Below are 17126 nucleotides of genomic sequence, written 5' to 3' on the forward strand. Positions count from 1 at the left end.
TTCCCCCCGAGCTGCTCATATAAGCTGTACCCAAAAACAGGAGAAGGGTGACCTGAGCTAAATCTCAAAGTCTTGGAAAATAAATGATCCTCTTCCTTTGTGTTAGTTTTATAACAATAGTGGTCTTTCTACCTATAGCCATGTAGGTGAAGGTGGCCCTTTAACTTGAGCAGGCCTCACTCCAGGCCCAAATCTCTAGGCCCGTGTTATAGGCTGCCCTTCAGTTTGGGACTGGAGTTTTCTTCCTGAAGAGGAAAAACTCCTGACCCTAATACATCATTGGGCAAGCATAATTGGGAGTCAAGCTATAGTTTGTATTGTGTATTTTTCTAACCAACGGCTGAGATTTGTATGGACTGATTGAGACCTAGTCTGTTATGGCTGGTTTATAATCAGTCCAAACAGACACCGCCTGAAGTGAAACAGTCCCTGTGAAGTTACGTAAGCAGAGTGTCCACATCAAGGCCAGAAAGTAACATTGTATAAGCCCTTCCAGGATAAACAGACAACAGCAAGTAAACAGGTTATAAAACAAGACATTTAAGTAAAACAAGCCAAATGGAGCCGCATATGTCAGAAGAACAACAGTTCCATAACAGAATATTTCCTATTTCATCCATCCCATACTTACCAGGTGGAAAGTAGAGACAACACTAAGAACAGGATTCAAAACGGCTCGGAGTAGACTAGTCTTGGGGATATTCTACAAAGATTTAAATAAATACTTCAGGAGATTTATCTTCCTCAATGAGTCATTTGCATGTAACGTGCTCTCTGTATCGGTCTCCGCAAAACATGCTCTTAATCCGTTTTGTACTGTGGTTTAGTTGGTTCAGCTTCCTCTTCAGATAAACTACAGTGCCTTGCAAAAGTATTCATCCCCCTTGGCGTTTTTCCTATTTTGTTGCATTACAGCCTGTAATGGACATACACAAAAGTCAAAATTGGTGAAGTGAAATGAAAAAAATATATATTTCAAAAGATTATAAAAAATAAATAACGTAAAAGCGTTGTGCGCATATGTATTCACCCTCTTTGCTATGAAGCCCCTAAATAAGATCTGGTGCAACCAATTACCTTCAGAAGTCACATAATTAGTTAAATAAAGTCCACCTGTGTGCAATCTAAGTGTCACATGATCTGTCACATGAGCTCAGTATATATACACCTGTTCTGAAAGGCCCCAGAGTCTGCAACACCACTAAGCAAGCGGCACCATGAAGACCAAGGAGCTCTCCAAACAGATCAGGGACAAAGTTGTGGAGAAGTACAGATCAGGGTTGGGTTATAAAAAAATATCTGAAACTTTGAACATCCCATTAAATCCATTATAAAAAAAATGGAAAGAATATGGCACCACAACAAACCTGCCAAGAGAGGGCCACCCACCAAAACTCACAGACCAGGCAAGGAGGGCATTAATCAGAGAGGCAACAAAGAGACCAAAGATAACCCTGAAGGAGCTGCAAAGCTCCACAGCGGAGATTGGAGTATCTGTCCATAGGACCACTTTAAGCCGTACACTCCACAGAGCCGGGCTTTACTTAAGAGTGGCCAGAAAAAAACAAGCAAACACGTTTGGTGTTCGCCAAAAGGCATGTGGGAGACTCCCCAAACATATGGAAGAAGGTACTCTGGTCAGATGAGACTAAAATTGAGCTTTTTGGCCATCAAGGAAAACGCTATGTCTGGCGCAAACCCAACACCTCTCATCACCCCGAAAACACCATCCCCACAGTGAAGCATGGTGGTGGCAGCATCATGCTGTGGGGGATGTTTTTCCATCGGCAGGGACTGGGAAACTGGTCAGAATTGAAGGAATGATGGATGGCCCTAAATACAGGGAAATTCTTGAGGGAAACCTGTTTCAGTCTTCCAGAGATTTGAGACTGGGACGGACGTTCACCTTCCAGCAGGACAATGACCCTAAGCATACTGCTAAAGCAACACTCAAGTGGTTTAAGGGGAAACATTTAAATGTCTTGGAATGGCCTAGTCAAAGCCCAGACCTCAATCCAATTGAGAATCTGTGGTATGACTTAAAGATTGCTGTACACCAGTGGAACCCATCCAACTTGAAGGAGCTGGAGCAGTTTTGCCTTGAAGAATGGGCAAAAATCCCAGTGGCTAGATGTGCCAAGCTTATAGAGACATACCCCAAGAGACTTGTAGCTGTAATTGCTGCAAAAGGTGGCTCTACAAAGTATTGACTTTGGCGGGGTGAATAGTTATGCACACTCAAGTTCAGTTTTTTTGTCTTATTTCTTGTTTGTTTGACCCCAAAAAATATTTTGCATCTTCAGAGTGGTAGGCATGTGTAAACCAAATGATACCAACCCCCAAAAAAATCCATTTTAATTCCAGGTTGTAAGGCAACAAAATAGGAAAAATGCCAAGGGAGGTGAATACTTTCGCCAGCCACTGTATATATATACAAAAGTATGTGGACACCTCTTCAAATTAGTAGATTCAGCTATTTCAGCCATACCCGTTGCTGACAGGTGTATGAAATCCAGCACACAGCCATGCAATCTCCAAAGACATACATTGGCAGTAGAATGGCCTTACTGAAGAGCTCAGTGACTTTCAAGATGCCACCTTTCCAACAAGTCAGCAGGTCACCTACAACTGCCCTGGTTACACGTAAGTGTGGTTATTGTGAAGTGGAAACGTCTAGGAGCAAGAACGGCTCAGCCCCAAAGTGGTAGGCCACACAAGCTTACAGAACGAGACCGCCGAGTGCTGAAGCGCGTAGCGTGTAAAAATCATCTGTCCTCGGTTACAACACTCACTACAGAGTTCCAAACTGCCTCTGGAAGTAACGTCAGCATAAGAACTGTTCGTCGGGAGCTTCATGAAATGGGTTTCCATGGCCGAGCAGCCGCACACAAGCCTAGGATCACCATGCACAATGCCAAGCGTCGGCTAGTGTTGTAAAGCTCGCAGTCATTGGACTCTGGAGCAGTGGAAACGCGTTCTCTGGCGTGATGGATCACGCTTCATCTGGCAGTCCAACGGACGAATCTGGGTTTGGCGGATGCCAGGAGAACGCTACCTGCCCGAATGCATAGTGCCAACTATAGAGTTTGGTGGAGGAGGAATAATGGTCTGGGGCTGTTTTTCATGGTTCGGGCTAGGCCCCTTAGTTCCAGTGAAGGGAAATCTTTACGCTAAAGCATACAATGACATTCTAGACAATTCTGTGCTTCCAACTTTGTGGCAACAATTTGGGGAAGGCCCTTTCCTGTTTCAGCATGACAATGTCCCCGTGCAGAAAGCGAGGTCCATACAGAAATGGTTTGTCGAGATCGGTGTGGAAGAACTTGACTGGCCTGCACAAAGCCCTGACCTCAACCCCATCGAACACCTTTGGGATGAATTGGAACGTTGACTGCGAGCCACGCCTAATCACCCAACATCAGTGCCCGACCTCACTAATGCTTGTGGCTAAACGGAAGCAAGTCCCCGCAGTAATAATCCAACGTCTAGTGGAAAGCCTTCCCAGAAGAGTGGAGAATGTTATAGCAGCAAAGGGGGGGACCAACTCCATATTAATGCCCATGATTTTGGAATGAGTTGTTCGACACGCAGGTGTCCACATACTTTTGGCCATGTAGTGTCACATCACAATGATGACGATAGTTCATCTTTCTTTCTGACCACTTCAAGGAAAACAATCAGAAACTAAACATCTCAGGCATCTTATTCCAGATTTTGTTGTTGTTGCTATATCTCCTTTTACAAATATACATAGGCAAATGCAGCAAGTCATAACACCACCCAAACAGGAGCTACACGTGTCATACAGATCAAGGAGAAACAACTAAATAGTTACACTTAAATAAGACATTGTAAAGGCCTCAGAGAGTTAACATTGATAATCACACAGTTAAATCGTCAAATTTATATTGACCATACATAATATACATTTAAGGGCATAGCAGAAGAGAAACAAGACATGAAACAGAATAGTTTACCCCCATTTCCTCCCCAGAGACACTTACAGTACATACATTATCATTGTTGTTTTGGACTATCATTGTTTATTAACATGTAATGTTAATCTAAAAGATATTATAACCGCGATCGATAATAGACAGTACTGTGCAGCCGTCTTCATCGACCTGGCCAAGGCTTTCGACTCTGTCAACCACCGCATTCTTATTGGCAGACTAAATAGCCTTGGTTTCTCAAATGACTGCCTCGCCTGGTTCACCAACTACTTCTCAGATAGAGTTCAATGTGTCAAATCGGAGGGCAGTCTCTATGGCGGTGCCACAGGGTTCAAATCTTGGGCCGACTCTTTTCTCTGTGTATATCAATGATGTCGCTCTTGCTGCTGGTGATTCTCAGATCCACCTCTACGTAGACGACACCATTTTGTATACATCTGGCCCTTCATTCGACACTGTGTTAACAAACCTCCAATCGAGCTTCAATGCCATACAACACTCCTTCCGTAGCCTCCAACTGCTCTTAAACACAAGTAAAACTAAATGCATGCTCTTCAACCGAACGCTGCTGGCACCCGCCCACCCGACTAGAATCACTACTCTCGACGGGTCTGACCTAGAGTATGTGGACAACTACAAATACCTAGGTGTCTGGTTAGACTGTAAACTCTCCTTCCAGACTCACATTAAGCATCTCCAATCCAAAGTTAAATCTAGAATCGGCTTCCTATGTCGCAACAAAGCCTCCTTCACTCATGCTGCCAAACATGCCCTCGTAAAACGGACTATCCTACCGATCCTTGACTTCGGCGATGTCATTTACAAAATAGCCTCCAACACTCAGCAAATTGGATGTAGTCTATCACAGTGCCATTCGTTTTGTCACCAAAGCCCCATATACTACCCACCATTGTGACCTGTACGCTCGTTGGCTGGCCCTCACTACATATTCGTCGCCAAACCCACTGGCTCCAGGTCATCTATAAATCACTGCTAGGCAAATCCCCGCCTTATCTTAGCTCATTGGTCACCATAGCAACACCCACCCGTAGTATGCACTCCAGCAGGTATATCTCACTGGTCAGTCCTTCCAGTTCTCTGCTGCTAATGACTGGAACGAACTGCAAAAATCTCTGAAGCTGGAGACTCTTATCTCCCTCACTAACTTTAAGCATTAGTTGTCAGATCACCTTACCGATCACTGCACACATCTGAAATTAGCCCACCCAACTACCTCATCCCCATATTGTTATTTATTTTGCTCATTTGCACCCCAGTATCTCTATTTGCACATCATCTCTTGCACATCTATCATTCCAGTGTTAACACTAATTGTAATTATTTTGCACTATGGCCTATTTATTGCCTTACCTCCATAACTTGCTACATTTGCACACACTGTATATATATTTTCTGTTGTATTTTTGACTTTATGTTTTGTTTTACCCCATATGTAACTCTGTGTTGTTGTTTTTAATCGCACTGCTTTGCTTTATCTTGGCCAGGTTGCAGTTGTAAATGAGAACTTGTTTTCAACTGACTTACCTGGTTAAATTTTTTAAAAAATTAAAAAATTAATCAAACTATGTCAAGTTAGTGGGGAAATTATGTTTTAATGTATTTTACTGAAAATAAAACAGTAAAATGTCGATTATGTGTACCGATAATTGACTTGAACCACAAATCTCTTCCATCTACATACCAATTTCATTATTCTTTTGAATTTCTTTCAGATGCACTACTACTTTACCACTATTGAGGCACATGCATATGCCTGGGCAAGATGCATAGCTTCAGGCTTTGCATCTATTTCCATAGTCATGTAGAAATGAGTGAGAAGTAGCCATTTAAACAGGAGCACATTCTCATATTTTTTATTTTTATTTTATTTTAGTCATTTAGCAGACGCTCTTATCCAGAGCGACTTACAGAAGGTGTACATATGTACACCTTCTACTCCATTTGGTGGTTTCTATCTCTCTGGGTCTTACATGTGTCTCTCACCATAGTCGGCAGGGATTGAACAGAAACATAACGAAATCCAAACTAAAGACAACCCAATACATTCGGTATTGTGTTATTTTTCAGTCATACAAAATATTTTTTGGTACGTGTCAGGTCTTTCTAAAATATTTGTTGTATACTAAAATGTACAATGTGAAGAAAAATGGATAAGTCACACCATCATGGACTCGACACAGTTATGTGGTCAGCTTAGTTCTGGTGCATCATGACAGTCACCAGTTTAATTATCGCGCTCTCTTATTCCCTCCCAGAGAGTGGGGACAGAGGAAGCTGAGAGATAGCATGACAAAGTTCATAGTTCCTGTGAGTTCTTGTGACAGACCGTGACAGCGGACACAGCTGAACTGGAGATGGATAGGTAGGAGGGTGGATGGATGGACAGCCAGAACCGATGACCTCCCTATCCCACCCCCTACAGTCAAACCCAATGTCTTCTACAGATTCAGAGAGCTACGTTTGTAAGGGAGTCAAAGGCATTGCCCTCATATTAAAGCTGATGAGTGGGGTTAATGAACGAGTAAATGACCATGCATGGTCCTAGCGGTTGTGGTGGCGGTTGAGCGGTCATCGGGGTCTCTTGCGCGTGACGAAGATAAGGACCCTGCGGATGGCGATGAGGCGGTCCTTGAGGGAGGGCATGGCCAGGATGGTGAGCTGGGCACGGTTGTCCAGAGGCAGTACAGCCAACAGCCACCAAGCCCACGCTGGACCACTGGGATTACCCTGGGGGGGGGAGAAAGAGAGAAAGAAAAAGAGAAAGGAGGGGAGGGGAGGGAAAGAGCTTGATAAACGCAGCACATTCAATGACATACGAGTGTGATTCTCACCAGGAGAGAAGTGCATGTGTGATGGTTAGGTTAGTGTCGTACCTGTGGGTCAGGGTCCTTCCCAGGCAGGTGTCCAAAGTGGCTGATTATCTGGCTCTTCATGTCGTCTTTGAGGGAGGTGAACCAGCCGCTGGCCTGGTCGTACACAGAGACATAAAGCTTCTGCAGCTCTGCTAGCTCCTGGCCCTCCACCTGACCAGACAATATATAATACTGTCAGCACACACAGTACACACACACAATGGAACACACGGTTGGGATGGAAGACTAAGGATCACATACACACACTCTAATCATACACACACCAAACACATACACACCAAACGTACAAAAGTGAGGATATGAATATCTATCTAGATCTATCCAAATATCTCTAATGCACTCTTTGTATCCACATACATGCAAAACATTCCTCACACACAGCATTAGCCAGCACACACCAACCCTAACACACACACCTTCCTATCCTCCAGGTACTCTATCTTGGCCGTGTTGTATCCGTCTCTCTGGCCGTGGCTCAGCACTTTGAAGCGGGACACTCCGATGGTGTCGACCACAGACCTCCCATCGGGAAAGAACTTTACGTCCCGGACCTCCAGCATGCAGCCATAGTCAGCGAAACCCTTCAACTCGTCAGCGATGCACATGCCAAACTGTTTGGTTCCGGTCTCCATGGAGCGACGAATCATGAGGCGGTAGCACGGTTCGAAGACATGCAGCGGACAGGGGATGGTGGGGAAGGCCATGGTGCACACAAAGATCGGAACTTCCTGGTTCAAGCTAGGGTGTAAGGAGGGATACGATATTGGTCAGCGATTAGCTAAAAAGCAGGACTGTTGAAGTGCAGTTAACTCACTGACATTGCTACTACGCAATTAATTTACCATAAAATAAATGGCTTAGTAAAGTGATCAAATCTGTGTTTGTGTGCTAATGTGTGTGTGTGAGTGTGACTCACTTGGACAGTTCCTTCATCTCCTCCTCGTGGATTTTCTTCCTCTCCACCAGCTCGTCTCCCAGGTAACGCTGCAGCACCTCCTCCATCAGCAGGGTCTTGTTGTACCCTCTAGTGGCCAGATACTGGTATTATACAGAACACAGAGGAATAGGACGTTACATTCACATTCTACTGGATCATCCATGTCTTTTGTGAATTCTCCTTTAATTATTTATTGTCCCAATATCCTACTTCACTCCCTGTGTCGGAGGAAGCTTTGTGCTAACTTTGTTTTTATCACGCTAAACCATCCCTCAGTCACACTCAACAAACACAGAACAGAGATTATATTGTATTTCAGACAGCCCTAAGCCATCATTTTTCATAATCACCAGGTCTGCCCGAAGCCATCTATCCACATATAGAGTACAGCTACTTCCTGTGTGTGTTTACCTCTGAGAGGTTCTCTTTGCAGAGAGGGCAATTGGGGTTGTGGTCCAGACAGCGCTCCAGACACTTGAGGCAGAAGGTGTGTCCACAGGGGGTGGCGACGGGCTCATAGAACAGCCTGGAGGAAACACAATAACATAAGCTTTAACAGTTGAAGTAATTGTCAGTATTGACTGAAAATCTAACACTGAGTGGCTAATCGTAAATGTATAATTGTGTGGTGGTTGGTGGTCCTCTTACCTCATACAGAGGGAGCACTCCATATCTCTACTGTCGAGCAGGTCTGCAGCCACCATCCTCCCCCCGGGGGAGGTAGCAGGAGGGTGAGAGGAGGAGCAGGCTTGATCTGGTCTGGGCAGTTTGGAGGGGGGGTTGAAGGCTGGGCTGTCCCCACTATGTCTCCTCTTGAGGCCTCCTGGGGGGGCAGGCAGGGCAGCCAGGACACTGGCCAGACTCTTGACGTCTTCTAGCAGAGGCTTCACAGCTTCACTGCTGGGGGACAGGTGGTGTTTGGAGAAGTCGGAGGGACCCTCGCAAGGAGAACTCTTACTCACACTGAACGCTGGGTCCTGGAGAGGAGAAGAGAGGAGTTACTAGGAGAAGTAGGTGTGTGGGGGCGTAAGTAAGTGTGTGTGTGTGTACTGACCTGTGAGGAGCAGCCAGGCCTCTTAGGGGTGGTGAGGGGGTGTAGAGAGCTGAGCAGGGTGGTGGGCTTGAGGCGAGTGGAGGGACCACCCTGTTGGGGATGTAGGGGAGTGGGCTGACCGTCCTTCTCAAACACAGCTCACTAAGCACCTACAGAAACACACTGTCAGTAAATAAGCTCATACAATGTCGTTGCACTCATAAGTAGCTTATAACTAGTACCCAGAGTTTAAAGGGAATATGGTGGAAATACAGGACAACGGCTCACAAACTGGACCGACTGCCTTGTCATAGTGACAGTACCAGTGGTGGAAAAAGTTCCCAACTGTCATACTTGAGTAAAGATATCTTATTAGAAAATGACTCAAGTAAAAGTCACCCAGTAAAATACTACTTAAGTAAAAGTCTAAAAGTATTTGGATTTAAATATACTTAAGTATCAAAAGTCAAATATAATTTACAAATGAAGCATGTGTGTTTAGTGAGTCCGCCTGATTAGAGGCAGTAGGGATGACCAGGGATGTTGATAAGTGTCTGAATTGGACCATTTTCATGTCCTGCTAAGCATTCAAAATGTAACGAGTACTTTTGGATCTCAGGGGAAATTTAGTGAAGTAAAGAGTTTAAAAATATATCAATAGTTAAGTACAGATACCCCAGAAAAACGACTTAAGTAGTATTTTTACTTAAGAACTTTACACCACTGGACAGCAGATATTGCAGTGAATATGTAACAGCAGTGGAGCTACTAAAACAGGCCACAGTGACAGCAGGGGATAGGGCTGGAATAGCTCCCCAGCTAAGACAGCTGGAATGGGGGCATTGCGTCATCACCTAGTGTGGAGCAGAGCAGGATTTAAAACCAAACTAATTGGGTCTGGTAAGCATGGAGACAGATTTACACTGTAATATCGTACATAGTAATACTGCATGTTTATATTATTATGATGTGACATTAAGGGGCATTAAGTATGTGGTTAAGTCTGCATAATTAAAGTAAATGGACAAAAGCTTTTGAAACGTTATTATTTTTATTTTTTTACTTGTGTATTACCTTCTGAGCTTCGAGCTTCACCGTCGTCCAATCAGGCTTGAGCGCCACACACATGAAGTACTCCTTTAAGGCCTCATCGTTGCAGTTGGCTTTACTCAGGGCTGAGGCCTTGATGTAGTGGGCCTAGGAAATCACACAGACCAGAGGATGTGTTGAGTAGGGACTACTCTGATGGCATTTCAATTATACCTCTATAAAGTATATTCAAAACACTGATAATAACAATCTATAATCTGAATATTGTTACAGTGAGCGGCCTAAGAGAGATAACCTTCTAAAAACAGGGGAAACATGGGAATCTAAGGTAATTCTTGTCATAACACCCTGGGTTATAATTCCAGGGGCTCTTCAACCTGGTCAACATAAGCTCTTCCCTATTGACACTAGTGCCTGATTTCAGTTCTATCTGATCTATTTTGCGTGTCTATCAGCTGCTGTCATTAATAGATTAATATTTAGGCCCAGATATACAGAGACCATCTGATGGTCTAGGTCTATACTCTGCTGGGTAGATTGATTTACATATCCATATCTCACACCTTTGGCCAGAGAGGTTTGAGTCTGCACATGCTCTCTGCATCCTGGATGGCCTGGCTGTAATTCCTACTGTCCATGTGCAGCTCAGCACGCTGTCCCAGTAGCCGACCTATAGATGGCGCTGTAGAACCGAGAGAGAACACAGGAAGAATGAGAAAATGACATTTACACCTTTCCACACAGGTACAATGTTGTCAGTGTACACAAGATCACAAAGATCCGTATCAGTTACTATGCAATAATATGCCAACTTCTTTAAAAGGTGTATTTTCTGCAAAAATGTAATGCGACGTTGGATGTTATTCACCCCAAACCCTATGAGTAGGGAAAACTGGACCAAACCAGAGCATTTCCCTTGAATCAAAATACTGCACCATAATCGACCATGCACAGTCTGTGCCGGGAATTAGGTCTACAATAACATACAACACCCTTCTGGCTAGTGAGAAGGGGAGGGGAGAGACGAGGGGGTCAACATTCTGATGAATGATTCTGTCCTGTGTGGCTCAGCTGGTAGAGCATGGCGTTTGCACTAACTACTATAAGTTGCTCTGGATAAGAGAGTCTGGTAAATTACTCAAATTTAAAAGTTGGGGCCTCCCTTGCGGCGCAGCGGTCTAAGGGTCAGGACAAGAGGCGTCACTACAGACCCGGGTTCGATCCCAGGTTGTGTCACAACCGGCCGTGACCCGGAGTCCCATAGGACGCCACACAATTGGCCCAGCTTCGTCCGGGTTTGGCCGGGGGGGCTTTACTTGGCACATCGCGCTCTAGCGACTCCTTGTGGGGGGCCGGGCCCCTACAGGCTGACTTCGGTCGTCAGTTGAACACATTTCCTCTGACACATTGGTGCGGCTGGCTTCCGGGTTAAGCGGGCGTGTGTTAAGAAGCGCGGTTTGGCGGGTCATGTTTCGGAGGACACATGACTCGACCTTTGCCTCTCCCAAGCCGTTGGGGAGTTGCAGCGATGAGACAAGATCGTAATTGTAACGCAATTGGATACCACGAAATTGAGGAGAAAAAGGGGGTAAATACATGTTTGTTTTCTTATTTTGTATACAATTTTTTAAATAATAATTAACATGTAAAAGTTTATGAATCTTTGGCTCAGTGGATGATATGACGCCTCTGTGCCTCTGTGGGTAAAAGCAGTCTGCCTGCCCCCCTCCTCCCCTCCCCTCCTGACTTACATAAGCAGGTCAGTAGCTGACATTAAAGCAGAAAGAATGGGGTCAGTCAGAGCTGCTGTGCTATGCTGTTGGGTCGGCCTCTACTGAAGCACCAAAGGGCCTCTGACGCTGGCTCACTCTCATTCCTGACTGTGCCTCAATGCTCTCTCTGTAGTAAGGGTCAGGACAATAGTTTTTTCTAGGGAGTTAGGCTAATTACGGGCCCAAGTTTATCCTGGTAAAACTCAGGTCACAAGGTTGGGGAAAACAACTCCTGGCCATCTATAGGGAGTGAACTGCTCAGGGCTGACCCGGTGTTTCAAAAGTAGACTCGCTAGCAGCCTGTGATCAGTCAAAGGAGAAGCATCAAACGTCGTGAAAGCCACCAACCTAAATGGATGGACGAGGTTGCAGTGTTTTGGCAATTGACTTCACCTCGCAATTAGTATGTGTTGTAATAAAGTTCAATATAATTTAGCATAATCTACCCCCCTAAAAAATTATAAAAATATATAATTGAGCAAAAAGTTATAGGCCGACATTTTGATTGTGTTCGGAGCAAATTATATGCTGCAATTACCAAACACCAATATACTAATGGACTTGAACTTCATTTTAAATACTGTTAAATTTAATATCAGAAATAAATACATAACTAAATTAATGTTTAAAATACAGGTATCTTTCTGTAGCAGCGTTATATCATCTTAGAAATCATATGCTGGATCACCTGGTAACCAAATAACTTTATTTGACCTGGTGTAATAAGGACGCTAATGGAGAGTAACTGTAGTCTTGCTAAAACCAGCCTCTCTACGTCCTTGCAGCTGGCTGTGTAGTCACGTGGGTCACGCGTCACCCAGGCTAGTGTAACATAATGACCACACTGCGAGCATTGCAAAGTAAATTTACACATACATGTTATTCAATCATTTCATCCAAACTGCGAGCGTCTGCGTAGCCAGGCGCAAAAATAAAACTTGGTTCTATTTTTGACGCTTGATGGCCTGCAAGTCCCGCCTCTCCCATCTCCTCATTGTTTTTTTGGAGCATATACCCACGTGGGGGATTGAAAGATGAACTGAGGTCCACATTCCAGTCAAAGTTGGTTGCCAACCGCCATATAAAGTCCACAGAAGAATAAGACTGAAGGATGAGCGATTACTAGAAACTAACTAGGTTTCCCCTTTTATCTGAGGATTAATTGTTGGAGTAGAGAACACACCATTTTGTGTGACTCAAAATGGATCACAATTCTACAAAGATCCAGAAAAAAAAGGACCTTGTGCATTTCAGGTAAAATAACAACCCAATGTTTATATCCCAAGACAAATTAGCTACCAACAGCAAGCTAGCTAGCTAAATGTCCATGAATGTTTCATGTGTTTCGACCTGTCCCAAAAAATAATATACACTGAAAAAATATATAAACACAACATGCAACAATTTCTACGATTTTACTGAGTTACAGTTCATACAGTGTAAGGAAATCTATCAATTGAAATAAATTCATTAGGCCCTAAAATCTATGGATTTCACATGACTGGGAATACAAATATGCATCGGTTGGTCACAGATACCTTCAAAAAAAGGTAGGGGCGTTGATAAGGAAACCAATCAGTATCTGGTGTGACCACCATTTGCCTCATGCAGCTTGACACATCTCCTTCACAGAGTTGATCCGGCTGTTGATTGTGGCCTGTGGAATGTTGTCCCATTCCTCTTCAATGGCTGTACGAAGTTGCTGGATATTAACGGGAACTGGAGCACGCTGTCATACACATCGATACAGAGCATCCCAAATATCCTCAATGGGTTACATGTCTAATGAGTATGCAGGCCATGGAAGAACTGGGCCATTTTCAGCTTCCAAGAATTGTGTACAGATCCTTGTGACTTGGGGCCATGCATTATCATGCTGAAACATGAGGTGATGGGGGCAGATGAATGGCACGACAATGGGCCTCAGGATCTCGTCACAGTATCTCTGTGCATTCAACTTGCCATCGATAAAATGCAATTGTGTTCGTTGTCCGTAGCTTATGCTTGCCCATACCATAACCCCACTGCCACCATGGGGCACTCTGTTCAAAACGTTGACAACAGCAAACCGCCCACCCACATGCCATCTGCCCGGTACAGTTGAAACAGGTGTTCATCCGTGAAGAGCACACTTCTCCAGCGTGCCAGTGGCCATCGAATGTGAGCATCTGCCAACTGAAGTCGGTCACGACCCTGGTGAGGGTGACGAGCACGCAGATGATCTTCCCTGAGACGGTTTCTGACAGTTTGTGCAGAAAATATTTTGTTGTGCAAACCCACAGTTTCATCAGCTGTACGGGTTGCTGGTCTCAGACGTTTTCTGCAGGTGAAGAAGACGGATGTGGCGGTCCTGGGCTGGAGTGGTTACACGTGGTCTGCGGTTGTGAGGCCGGTTGGACGTCCTGCCAAATTCTCTAAAATGACATTGAATTGGCTTATGGTCGATAAATTAACATTAAATTATCAGGCAACAGCTCTGGTGGAAATTCCTGCAGTCAGCATGCCAATTGCACACACCCTCAAAACTTGAGACATCTGTGGCATTGTGTTGTGTGACAAAACTGCACATTTTAGAGTGGCTTTTTATTGTCCCCAGCACAAGGTGTACCTGTGTAAGGATCATGCTGTTTAATCAGCTCCTTGATATGCCACACCTGTCAGGGTTTTTTTGGCCTTAAAAAGTTGCAATATGTAGAAATCGCACCGCTATTTCCTGGTTGCTAAAATTATAATCGTTTGCCTAATTTCAGTTTATGTGACAAAACTGGCAAGATAATCATTGTACCATCTAAACTGTTTAGAAATATATTTTCAATAACCAAAAAGATTGTATTTTAAGGTGGTGTACAAAATTGAAAGTAAAAGACGCAAAAAGCTAACTTAACGGGAAGCATAGAAATAGCGCAAATAGAACAGATCTAATGCTTCTTAGACTTGCTGTCAATGAGAATGACAGATATATAACTCACATATTGCAGCTTTAATTTAAGGTTAGGTATTAGGGTTAGCAGTGTGGTTAAGGTTAGTGTTAAAATCAGATTGTATGACTTCGTGGCTGTGCTAGCTAGTGACCACTCTGCAGAGATGCCTCCAGGTCAAGAGTCATGACAATAAATGCCAACATGCTTACATCCAATAATGTAATATGCCCCAATAAAAGGCCTACTTATTCTACATAGCCAGTGAGGAAAAGACTAAATGGAGTCCAGTCCATTTGAATGTAACAGCATAACCATTATGCGAGCATTATTAAATCAATCCATGGGGTATGTGACTCAGGATAGAATTGTGGGTTTGGTAATAAAGGCGGGTGAGGCTACTGGGCTTATGAAAGGATTGCTTCGAGAGCTGAAAGGGTACAGTGTCGCCCCCTATCGGTGACAATGCGGAGTAGTGAAAAGTAGGTCATCTAGTGTCCCAGATATTTGGTTATAAATCGGTAAAAGGGAAACATAAAAAACACAATCTGTTCTAAAACATATGAATTCGACAATTGCTTATTCAAACTTACTGTAAATGTTACATTATCTTACCCAGTTCTACGGCTTTGTTGTACTTCTCCAAGGCATCAGTGTAGTCGTGCTTCTTTCGTGAGACCTCACCTTCTATCCAATGCCTCCTGGCTTTACTTTCAGCGTCGAAACATTTATCCAACAAACTACTGAGGATGACATTTACTCTAAACCCAATGGTCAGGATCTGTCCGTCTTTTTTGTTCAGTTTATGTTTGCATTGTATGCAGTCTTTGACAGTTTCTTCTTCTAAACAATGTTTGCAAAACGTATGGCCGCACTCCAAGGTGGTTGGTTCTGACAGTAAACACCTACAAAGGCGGCATGAAAACAAGTCCAGGGGTTCTTCCTCAAACGCCCCATCGGCCTCAACCCTATCGTTTCCATTCCCCCTATTATGACAACTCGTTGACTTCGCATTAATGTTTAGCTCCTTCTCCCTAAGAGTCCGTGCTATGTTTTCAACCAGAAGCTGTAATTCGCCTGGCCGAAGTTCGCAAATGTTGGCCGCGATGCAGTATGAGTCAAGCGCCTCCGCTATCCGCCCGGTCTGGGCCAAAGCGTCGGCTTTGCGCAAACAGAGGCCCCGGTCTGGTTGCTGGAGGTCCGCCAGCTGAGAACTATAGATCTCCGCGGCAAGGTCGTAGTCACCTGCCCGGTTTGCTTCCTCTGCCACCTCGAGCATTTCAGGGCATATACCCGCTGCTCCAGGGTTGTATACCGGGTGGACAAACTGCGCCGACTGGTGAGCTTGGATTACCGTATCCATATTAATCTCGGAATATTACATATAGCAAACTGTGTTCAAAAGTTAACTGATATATTTGGACAAAAACAATCCTTCTCACAAAAAGACTTCAGACTATAACGTTACATGTGCCATCGTGAAAGACTCGTGTCGTTTTCCAAGAGGATCTGGTTAGGCCTTATTCCGCGAGAGCCGAATAGAATACGCACCAAGCTGGTGACCGAATAGAACACGTACCAAACTGGTGACCGCTAAAATGTCAAAATAGTTTGTATGTAGACTTCCCATTTTTTTTTTTTTACCGCTATATATTCGGATTCTGTATTACAGCACTGTAATGCCCATTTCCCGTGTATTACCTACCTAGCTTTGCTGAATAAACCAGTCATTCACGACTGAGGAAGTAGACATTCTCTCCTCTTGTTTGGCTGACAACGACGGTCCGCCTCTCCAAATGACAGCAAGTAACGTTAGGAGGTCTGTACTTCTAGTTAGCAAAACATTGTTGGCAACTCAAACCCTTCATCGGAGGGTTTCAGACTTTAAAAGACCTTAAAGGCAAAATGACGGTTTCCTGGGAGTAACGTTCTGTAGAGCAAAGGTCCGAGTGCAATTTCACGTTACATGTTTTTATGTAAGACCTGAAGCAACCTCATTCATTTCCCTAACTTCTCGCGCTCACTGTAGTTGGAAAGCTTAGTTCCTCTGCCCGGGTCTTGACATTCAAACTTTTCTTGTTCGGTCAAAACCATTCATGCCTAAATACAATTAAAAGGAAAGTATCTGGTCCTCGCTGTACGCCATACTGTTGTTCTGTTAGCGACTTCAAATTCAACGATGATGATTCGCCGAACAAAGCGCAGGGAAGCACGTGATGGTATCTGTGAAAAGTTATTGGTCCATTAAATGGCTAACTTATATAACATATCAACATTGTATACATCCACGTACCATCAGTGTGGATCGCTGGGCACTCAGTTCATGTAACAACTGGACATTTGTCGTTGTAACACTACGTTTTAGATCAATATATCTGACTAGAGAGAGGTATGGTAATAGACCACCTAGACCTAGACTGTTGTTTCATCTTCATTAGAATTGCACTGGTTATATCACTGTTCTGAGAGAGGAGGAGGAGGGGGGTGCATTGTTTTATGTAATCCTTTATATAAGAAACAGAGCTAGAATTACCCTTACATTTGTTTGAGATGACCGCCAAAATATATT

The 17126-nt window shown here is 44.1% G+C and overlaps 1 protein-coding gene across 1 annotated transcript; it reads right to left on the minus strand.

Moving 5' to 3' along the window:
- Positions 1-5821: 5821 nt before the first annotated feature.
- Positions 5822-16738, minus strand: LOC121536963 (LON peptidase N-terminal domain and RING finger protein 2-like). Its single transcript, XM_045206463.1, has 10 exons — positions 15173-16738; positions 10431-10549; positions 9892-10014; positions 8835-8987; positions 8433-8761; positions 8196-8310; positions 7764-7885; positions 7264-7585; positions 6848-6997; positions 5822-6701 (listed from the first exon to the last, which is right to left on the minus strand). The coding sequence occupies exons 1-10, from the start codon at positions 15918-15920 to the stop codon at positions 6543-6545; spliced, it is 2340 nt and encodes a 779-aa protein (XP_045062398.1). The 5' UTR covers positions 15921-16738; the 3' UTR covers positions 5822-6542.
- Between the last annotated feature and the right edge of the window lie 388 nt (positions 16739-17126).

The sequence above is a fragment of the Coregonus clupeaformis genome, chromosome 23 (genome assembly GCF_020615455.1).
Source record: "Coregonus clupeaformis isolate EN_2021a chromosome 23, ASM2061545v1, whole genome shotgun sequence".
In the NCBI taxonomy this organism is placed as follows: Eukaryota; Metazoa; Chordata; class Actinopteri; order Salmoniformes; family Salmonidae; genus Coregonus; species Coregonus clupeaformis.

Excerpts from the sequence above, each read along its gene's own strand:
- LOC121536963 (XM_045206463.1), bottom strand. The coding sequence starts at position 15,920 with ATGGATACGGTAATCCAAGCTCACCAGTCGGCGCAGTTTGTCCACCCG. Across the intron at positions 10,550-15,172 it reads CAACAAAGCCGTAGAACTGG|CGCCATCTATAGGTCGGCTA; the intron begins GTAAGATAATGT and ends TCGGTTCTACAG. Across the intron at positions 10,015-10,430 it reads TCAAACCTCTCTGGCCAAAG|GCCCACTACATCAAGGCCTC; the intron begins GTGTGAGATATG and ends GTGATTTCCTAG.